This window comes from Chinchilla lanigera, unplaced genomic scaffold, assembly GCF_000276665.1.
Source record: "Chinchilla lanigera isolate Chin_1 unplaced genomic scaffold, ChiLan1.0 scaffold00011, whole genome shotgun sequence".
NCBI lineage: Eukaryota > Metazoa > Chordata > Mammalia > Rodentia > Chinchillidae > Chinchilla > Chinchilla lanigera.
The window spans coordinates 19,117,613-19,126,874 of NW_004955412.1; the positions used below are offsets into that span (position 1 = coordinate 19,117,613).

Below are 9,262 nucleotides of genomic sequence, written 5' to 3' on the forward strand. Positions count from 1 at the left end.
GTGTGTGTGCATGACAACGCAGGAGGCAGCTGGCACCTTTTCCCTTACTTAGGCCCAGGCTCCCCAGACAGGGCTGGAGGGGCGGGAGGCATGGCTTGAGTAGGAGTGGCTTATTGATGGGGCCTCTGTTAGGTGCAGTTCTGGGCCAGGCATCCAGCTCTGCCAGGGATCCTCCTCCTCACTCCACTCTGACGAGCTAAGTGCTATGACTCACGACAGACACCACCTCCAAAAAGAATGTGCCAGCACACACCAGCTCACAGGCTTAGAACACAGGGATGGCGCGACTAACCTCCAAAGCTTTCTGATTTCCTGAAGCATGCAATTTTGCTTATGCTAGAGGACCCTGACCTCATTCTTCAGGGTCCCGCTTGTCCCCCTCTTATCTGTTTTCACTAGTCCTTTCAGAACCCACCTTAGCTATCCTCTCCGGGGAAGCCTCCCCCACCCTGCTAAGACTGATTCAGGGGCCCCATCTATGCTTCCATAATTTTCCCAACTCCCCAGCACGGCATCATTGGCCTCTTCTGGTTGTCTAGGTATATATCACTCATTTTGTTCTATTTACTATTACTGCCACAGAGCTGGTATTGGATAAGTGAATGAATAAATGCAGGCTTTGTTGATACAGCGATCTGAGCACTTCCCCAGTATTTCCATGGAATAGCCTCATGTGGTCCTTCACTCCAACTTTGTGGCAGTTAGTTAACTGAATGTGTACTTTGTGGCAGTTAGTTAACTGAATGTGTACTTTGTGGCTGTTAACTGAATGCTCACATTCTCCACTGAGGTGCATGCAACTGGCCATCCCAGAGCCAAGTGGGAAGAGCATTGCTTGGAAATCAGATTAACCTGGATCCCATCCTGGACCTACCACCTATCACGCAAGACCTCAAGTAATTATCTCTTTCTAAAGCTCCACTTCCTCATATGCCAAATGAAGCTAATAATAGGACCTGCTCCACAAGGTTGGCTGTGAAGCGTATGTCAGTCATGTATGTCAAACGTCTACCACGGTCTCTGGCCACTGTTAAGTGCTCAATTACTACCAGGGGAAAAAGATCAATGTATTTATACTTATTAAGAGCAGTATCCATGCCCCAACTCTGTCCCCAATTTGTGATGTAAGAAGTGTCATTTGGGGCAAACTTCTTTCTAATCCTTAGGCCTCAGTGTTCTCAACTATGAAATAGAAGTGTTCCATTTAATAATCTCTAAGGGTCTTTGATTTCTGCTATGTTGATGCCCTGGGGACCTCAGATGGGTTAACAGGGCACTTCCAAGTCCAAGGGCTGTTGATGGTGCTAGGGAAGAGAAGGGGCCCATATTTGCTTACGAGATAGGTGCAGGGGCTTGGAGAGCCTCATGAGGGCGATGTCATAGTCATCCTGTTCATCGGTGTAGTTGCTGTTGATAATGATCTGGGCAATGGAGGCTGCCTCAGGCAGCTGGTGCAGGTTGTTGGTGCCTGCATACACCTTCCAGCCCTCCAGCATCTTCTCCCGGGTCCTGCAAGAGCCAATACAGCCAGGTCCAGTGACCAGCCTGGCAGAGTTCACTGGCAGCACCTGCAAGGCATAGGGAGTGGCAGCAGGAACACCAGCTTGGAAGCAGGAGAATGGATGAAATGACCTATGGAAGGAGCCCTCTATCTCCTGGCGTCTCAAACAGTTCCCCATGCTCCAAAAAACTGCTCTGAACTGGCTGCTGTGCACATTAAGGGGTGAGTGAGACCACCAAGGACCAAATACGGTAGGTGGGGCAGATTTGTAGTTGTAGGACCATCCGCGGTCAGAGATTTGGACAGGACAAAGCGGTCCACTGAAGTCTCATCACTTGGGAAGCCAGTGCTCCCGAGGCCTGGTCTATGGGCTCCCAAAGGGACAGGGCTCACTGGGGAATGTCAAGAGCCAATTACACTGATCCCCTTCAGCCCCCATCCCTCAAGTCCTGCGACAGTATTCCTGGTTTCTTGGGTTCCTCTGCTGTAAGTTCCTGTTGGAGGAGGCAGCAACAAGCTGAAAGCCTATTCAGGGCTCTTTAGGGGCAGGGTCTGAAGTCCCTCTGCCTGCCTGCTCACTCTCCCTAGGAACTATGAGTGATGTTTTCTCATCCTGGGGGCCAGCTCAGAGCAAGTACCCCAATTCACTCCCGGGAGCAAGTAATGAGTGCAAGTCCTGACTCTGGAGTAGACACCCAAGCAGCACCAGGGTTGCCTGCTCCATGGGAAGTGGGCTCACACCAAAGTCCTCCTCCACCACGAGGCCTGTCTGCCCTTCCTGGGGATCCCTAGTCCCCAGCAGCTTTGACTCACAGGGCGCCGGGACACTCACACAAAGAAACAATGGGCAGCGGTGAGCACCCACTGGGGGTCGATGAGTGTGCCCCCGCAGATGTGGGTGGTGCCGTAGTGCAGACTCACTTGCCAGGGCCACTTGCTCCCTGAGGCCAGCACTCCTCCCACGATCCTCCCAGTCATGGCTCTCAGTCCACAGTCTGGGGAAGTGGAAGAAACAAATGATAAACCTGCATCTCCCAGACCCTCAGCCATGTTCCCCAGGCCCAGTGCAGGCTGGGCAGCCCTCGCCTGAAGGGCACCCACCAGGTATCTCTTTGCTCAATTGGTCTAAAACAGCACAGATGTTTCTGGCCCAAGCAGAAGTATCACATGGTAGCCTAGCTTTCTGGCTTCATCCAGTAGGAATTTCAACCCCAAGCAGCTTCCTCTTTCCTCCCATTTATTCATTTTTTCCATTAATTTGACAAATGCTTACTACCTGCCCCGTGCTTTGGCACTGAGCCAGCGGGCATTGTAGTCCTGAAGGGAATCCCAGGGCTGTCATGACGGGCTCAGGAAAGCAGATAGATTCTAACGTGACTCCTGGATTGGTAAGCATTGTGATGGGAATGTCTATCACTTCAAAACAAGGGAGAAATAAACTCCTCACAATGCACTGGTGGATTTGTGCCTATATGATGCCAGGACGGGCCATGGGGTGCTGCTGGGAATGCTTCATCTCAAGGGACCATCCACAAGCACATCTGGAACAAGTCACCCCTGCAGGACAGAGGTCTTCGGGGTTTTTCAGGTGTGTGTGTGTGTACAGTTGTGTTCTCTCTTTTTAGGGGGATAGTGAGGAGTTAGCAGTGCCCTGAGGCAGGTGTGACCCATCTCCGGTTGACACTGAGAACAGAGACCATGTGGCACAGTTCACAGCCTGGGCTTTGGGGTCAGACTTGAAGTCGGACACCAGCTCCTCACCTATTAGTGGTCAGTCTGACCTCAGGCGAGATAAACATTGTGTTCTCTTTTCACTAAGTGGGCAGTAATGGCACCTGCCTTGTGGGGTTGGTGCAGGCATGAATGCAAGCATGTTTGTAGAGATGGGTGCATTGCCCTCCTGGTACAGTGTACGCAGTAAGTGTTGGCATCTAGTTTCCCATCTGCAAGTGCCAAGCTCTCAGCTGGTCCCCATCTGCTCTCCTGTCCAACCCTGGGCTCCCGCCGAGTCCAGGAGCCTGGAGTGGCGTTGTTAGCGTGAGAGAGGCTGCCAGCTAAGCTCCCACTAGAGCCAGGAGGAGGGAAAATGGCATCCTGAGTGCCCCCCAGGCCTTCCTGCTGAGCCTGGCTTCCTGTCTTAGACCCCCAGGGTCAGCGTCTACCTCAGAAGGGCCCCATCTCTTGTCCCCTGAACCTCGACTCCCACCTTACACAGACCACAGACTAAGAAAGAAAATGAGCATCTTACGGGAGCACTGCAGAGAGATGTACCGCTGGGAAGGGCATTCAGACCTGCAGGAGAAGACACTGGAGGTGGGGAAAGGGCACTTTTCCACCTCAAAAAGCCTTCCCGACTGGCTCCTGCTCAGTCCTGCACCATCGCATTTCCACCCATTCGCACCATTTCCTTCCTTGGAGACTTGATCCTTCTTTTCCCTCTGTGAAAAAGGAGCACCCTCCAACCTAACCAACCCTTAGGAGGGCTGCAGTGCAAAGACAACAGCGGACAGGAAGCCTGAGAGGAAGACCAGGAAGGGTCCGGGAGGAGCCCAGTGCTTCCAGATGGGCCTACCAGTGCCCGACCCACTGATCTCCAGGTGCCTTCCTCCCCAAGCCTCGAATACCACTTTTAAACCAGGAGGCAGTATGGTAAATGGGGACAGTTTCTGAAGGGCCCCTGAGTATGTGTGATGCACTTCTGGAACCTGGGTCCAGAAAGGCCAGGGAGACCATCTTTGTGTCTCAAAGCCCCACTCACTAGCCCTCAATCCCTGCTTACACACGGGAAGCCTGGCCTGCCCCGCTGTACCTATAGAGGCTTTCCTGGAGGGTGGAGTTGTATTCAGAGATTGAAAAGCTGCTGGCAAAATCCCTGTGCGCCACCTCAGTTGTCCGGTAAGCACTGCAAGAGAGGAGGGGAAAGAAGAATAAGCCTGATGGAGGCAGCACCCCAAGTGCTAGCACTAAAGCACCCCTTCCCCTGGAACCCTGAAGCTAGAGACTGGGCTGTGAGGATCTACATCATGTCTGTGCTACTGGGCAGCAGTCAAGACCTAATACAGGAGATGAGTCTGACCTCACCCACATATGCTGCTCTTGTCCCCCACAGGCTTCATACACTAGCCTGGTAGTTATACAGCAAGCCCCACTCCCCTGCACCACTCTACAGGGTCTTCAAGTATGGGATTTCATCTCACTCCTTTGCGTCTAGGTGTCATGTAGTCTCTGACCCTTCATCAAAGCTTAATGAATGTGCTTCAAATAAATGACAAAGAACCGAATGCTCAAGGGGTTCACACTTGCACAAGGTCACACAAATTTTAGAAAAGATGCCCATAGTCTTCTGTCTGGATCATTCAGACTCCCTGTTATAGGCCAGGACTCTGAGGCCGAGGAGGGGACAGAGAACTAGCTCTAGGTCCTGGCCCCCAACTCTGATTTTCCAGGTGCTTTTTCCACAGGGTACCCACAGGGGGGTCCTAAACTCTTCTTCCCAAAACCTCACATGTATCAGCAAACCCTTCGGCCACTCGGCTTGAAAACTCAGATGAAGACGGAGGATGGAGATGCCTACTTGGCCTGCAGTTTGGAGGCTCTTTCACTTCATTGCTCACCCTGCTCACTGCTCCAGCATTGGCTGCTTGGTTTAAAATCCTTATAGCCCAAGCTTCTCAGGACATGGCCACGCCAAACCTGCCCCGTCTCATTTCCCATTCGATAAGTTCTAGCCCACACCACACCTGCTGTGGCTCAAAGGCCACAGAAAAGCTTTGCATAGCCTGAGCTTTTAGTCCCCAGATGTCAGAAGACAAATCCGGCCCCAATGCCCCCCACCTTCACAGGGCTGCTCCCGTCACCACTCAGTGTGGTGAGAGCCCCAAAATGCTTTGATGCATAGAACAGCAGACAAGGCTGATATCATTACAGCTCTGTAATAATTACCTGGGCCTCAGGAAAACAGCTTGCCCCACACTCACAGGATCCCAGTGTGTCTCAAGCTGCTCAGATCAGCCCGGGTCCCCAGGGGTTTTGTGACACTGGGAGGTGTCAGTAATATGCCAGTGGCAGACCTGTGAAGGGCCTATGGCACCTCAAAGCCAGAACCTTTGGGAGGCTTACCTCGAAAACCCCAGCTGCTGGCAGGTCTTCTGGGAGTCAGAGTCATTCCAGCTGCTACTGCAGATGGGCAGCCACTCATGAGAGGACCCAGAGTAGACTTTAAGCAGAGATCTGTCCCAGTCAAACCTCACTGCAGGGCAGAAAAGACAGAGCATGCCCTCAGAACCCAGAAGTCTTCAAGCTCTTGGGGGATGGGCGGAGGAAGCTCCTGCCCCAGGACTCATCACTGAGGCCTGGGAAAGATCCAGGAGGTTGGTCAGAGGAGCAGTAGTCAGAAGCCCAAAAGGCAGAGCCAAGGCAAGGGGCTAGGGCAAAACGAGAGCTCTCCATCCAGCTATCCCTGGGAGAAGGGCACGTGCAGCCAGGAGCTGTCATGGGAGGGTCACTCCCATGTCCACAGGAGACAGTGACAAGAGGAAACAGACAGTGAGTGTTCGCAGCACAAGGTCAGTCACAAATGGATGAAGTTATGGGCAAAGGTACATGTAAACGCAGAGGTGAAATGATGGGACACTCTCTCGTGCACACACACCTCATCGCAGGGTTACATAACAGGGTTGCACACACCCCACAGCTGGTTGTACATGCGCAAATCACTGGGGATATACCTCATGGCACAAGCACCTGCCTGGCAAGTGTAAGGTCCTGGGTTTGATTCTTGGCACAAAACAAAACAAAAATCACTGAGGACCAGAGTTCAGATAGATCTTAGTGCTCATCTAGGACTTCAAGTCAGAGGTCACCTGCTGGACAAAGAGGAGGGGCACAAGATGGGGCTCCAGTCAGAGCTGACCTGCTTTGCTCAGTCTGCTACATGAAAGTTGTCAGATTTTGAGAGCCACTAATCTTGTCTAAGCCTCTCGTTTTACAAAATAGGAAACAGAAGCCCAGGGAAAGGCAAATAGTGCAAGTGACTTATCCAGTGACACAGCACTCAAAGCCAGGTTTCAACCCCAGGCCTACTGTAATCAGAATCCAGATCTTCTGATTCTCTGGCCATTGCTTCCTGTCTTGAGCTGTAGTTTGTATCACAGTTTGTAGTCACCAGGGTGTCTACACACATATTTGTGAGCCCTTGTGTGTGCCCACACGTGCGCACACACACACACACACACACACACACACACACACACACGGCTGGCCTCCTTACCACAGCCAAGTTCGTCACTCCGCAGCTTGCAGTCTGTCACCCCATCACAGCGAACGGCGTGCATGGGGCAGCTCTCAGCTGCCTCCTTATACTTGATCCCTGTGTGGCCTTGCCAGAAGTAGACTGGAAAGAAAGAAAAGAAACAGGCAGCTGGGTCACTGCCAGCCCCAGGACAAGACACTAAGCAGCCCGAGGCCCTGGGGGTTCTGAGACACCGACCTGCAATCCCTCTTGGACTCTGGGGCTCTCGTCCCCCATCTGTATGGAGAGAAAGGTTGCTCAGGAATATGCCAGAATGTTCCAGAAAGTTCCTGTAAGCAGGGAAGCCCCAGGCAGACTGGGGCAGTCATATATTGAGAGAAAAAGACAGGGAAGGAGGGGGAAAGAGAGAGAGAAAGGCAGGGAGAAAGAGAGGGAGCAACGGAGAAAGAGAGAGAGAGAGAGAGAGAGAGACTACTGTGGGAGCTCCCCTACCCCTACTGACTATCTGAGAACAACCTCCTCCAATCTATGTCCCCTCTCAGAATCCCTCCAGGATCTCATCTCTCTGCTCCACAGGGTCACAGCAGACAAATTTCTATCCTCACAGTCACAGGCACACAGCCAATACCTACCCTGTCTTTCAGGAAGGGCTAGTGTCCTTCCAGCCTCAGGAGTTCTCAGATTTTCCTCCTCCTCCTCTCCTTAAACAAGGGGTGTCCCTGTGCTCATACTTGTCTTTATGCATTTAAATGTCCTCTCACTTAACAAACAACTAAGCTTAGGTGGCCAATTTCTAAATGTACAAGTGAATAACTTTACAAAACTATATGAAAATCATCCTCATGATTTACTTTGTCTTTAATACCAGTCTCCTTCCTAACCAGGAAGCATTGCCCCTACTGCCTGGAGAAGTCTCTCTCCCCTTGGATGCCCCAAAGACCTCAATTCTAACTTCTCACGCAGCCTCTCAGGGTCAGCTGACTCCTCAGCTCGGACCCTCCATTCTTCCCCTGCCCCGTCCATGCTCCTGGTCACCAGAGTGAATGCTATCCTGGTGTGACTGCTCCTCCCAGGTCCAGACACAACTCTCTTGTAGTCTCTTCATCTTGCCCCTCCTGTCTGTGTCCTGGTCTTTCTCTCACCACACTCTCTGGACACTGGGCCTCTGGGGAAGTCCTGGGCAGTCTGTGCCTTCTCAAAGCTGCACATACAAGGCCCACCTTGAGGTGCATTAGAGAGCACTGGAGTTGGAGCAAGGAGGCCAGGCTCTAGTCCTCACCCCTCAGTACAGCCACTCATGGACCTGCAGGATCATGTCTCCAGGCCTCCCTAAAGGAGCTGTCAGGGACTTCAGGAAATACCATGGGACCAGGCCAGGAGCTTTAATTCCACATAGTAACCCATTCTTGGGTGCCACATGCCTCTCTATGTGTCATTTCCCACTGCTCTCGTGGAGGAGGTGCCCTCTGTCGGGACAGGAGAAGGACCAGGGCAGGAAGGACCAGGGCTGACACCCTAGGGAAGTCTTTATGTGCATTGTGACAGTGACATCACTGCCTAGTCAGCAGGTGGGGAAACCGAGGCTTGGAATGGTTATTAACTTGCCAGTGTCATGCAGCTGATCAGAAGCAGAGGCAGGAATGTGTGGTGCCAAAACTGTGCTCTCCCAACACCCTGCCTCCCCCCACACAGCCCTCTTTCTCCAAAAGTCTGCCACCTCCAGGTGTTTCCAGGCACTTATCCGCTCCGCCCTTCCCCACACCATGCTGCTACTTCTATGGTATCCTTACTCCTCTGCTCGGCATTTAAAACTCTCTGCCTCATGGCCTGGCCTTACCGAGCCAAACAGATGGTTCCCCAGTCTCCTAATATGTACTTTCCCCCTAACTACACAGGTCTTTTCTCTCCCCCAGTGTGGGGCTTTGCCCACCTCAGCCCTCACAGTTCTAGGAGTTGCTCAGATGCCCAATCCAGGTCATAACTGCCCTGCTATCTTCCAGGTCCACATTTGGCCCCTGCACCCTGGCCCATATAGCTGTCACCTATTTGCTGCAGTCACACTCACATGAATTTGCCCTGAGTGATTTCCACTTCCCTACCCCAGGAGACTGTGATCTCGGAGGACAGAACAGTCTGAGGTATGCTCACTTTTGCTCCATCTGAACAACCCCACTGTGCTGGGCTCCTTGTTGACTGCCAAGCAGAGAGCCTGGGAAATGTCTTAGGTATATTTTCCAAAGTGGAGGAGACTGAGGAGGCCTGAACCCTGAGCACTACATCCTATTGACCAAAGATCCTCAACAGACTTTTTCCAATCCATGTTTCATGTTTTTAAAAATAACAAATATGGTTGGAGTGAAATTTTGTGCCAGGTATTGTGCCATCCTCTCATTTAGTCCTCATATCCCAATGAGGTTGACATGACATCTGATGGAGCACATGTGAGTTGGATGGATGCATGGATGGATGGATGCATGCATGGATGAATGGATGGATGGATGGGTGGATGG

At 52.0% G+C, this 9,262-nt stretch overlaps 1 protein-coding gene across 4 annotated transcripts in view; it reads right to left on the reverse strand.

Moving 5' to 3' along the window:
• Tmprss13 (transmembrane protease, serine 13) overlaps positions 1 to 9,262 on the reverse strand; it is a 28,001-nt gene that overhangs the window by 6,222 nt on the left and 12,517 nt on the right. For 2 of the 4 annotated variants that reach the window (XM_005378223.2, XM_005378224.2), the window contains exons 4-10: positions 6,990 to 7,028; positions 6,771 to 6,893; positions 5,621 to 5,750; positions 4,311 to 4,403; positions 3,750 to 3,793; positions 2,334 to 2,496; positions 1,337 to 1,509 (exon numbers count right to left, since the gene is read on the reverse strand). In XM_005378223.2, coding sequence (XP_005378280.1) covers positions 1,337 to 1,509; positions 2,334 to 2,496; positions 3,750 to 3,793; positions 4,311 to 4,403; positions 5,621 to 5,750; positions 6,771 to 6,893; positions 6,990 to 7,028 — 765 coding nt within the window. The remainder of the gene's footprint in view (positions 1 to 1,336; positions 1,510 to 2,333; positions 2,497 to 3,749; positions 3,794 to 4,310; positions 4,404 to 5,620; positions 5,751 to 6,770; positions 6,894 to 6,989; positions 7,029 to 9,262) is intronic. The other 2 variants (XM_013511252.1, XM_005378225.2) reach the window with 1 other exon arrangement.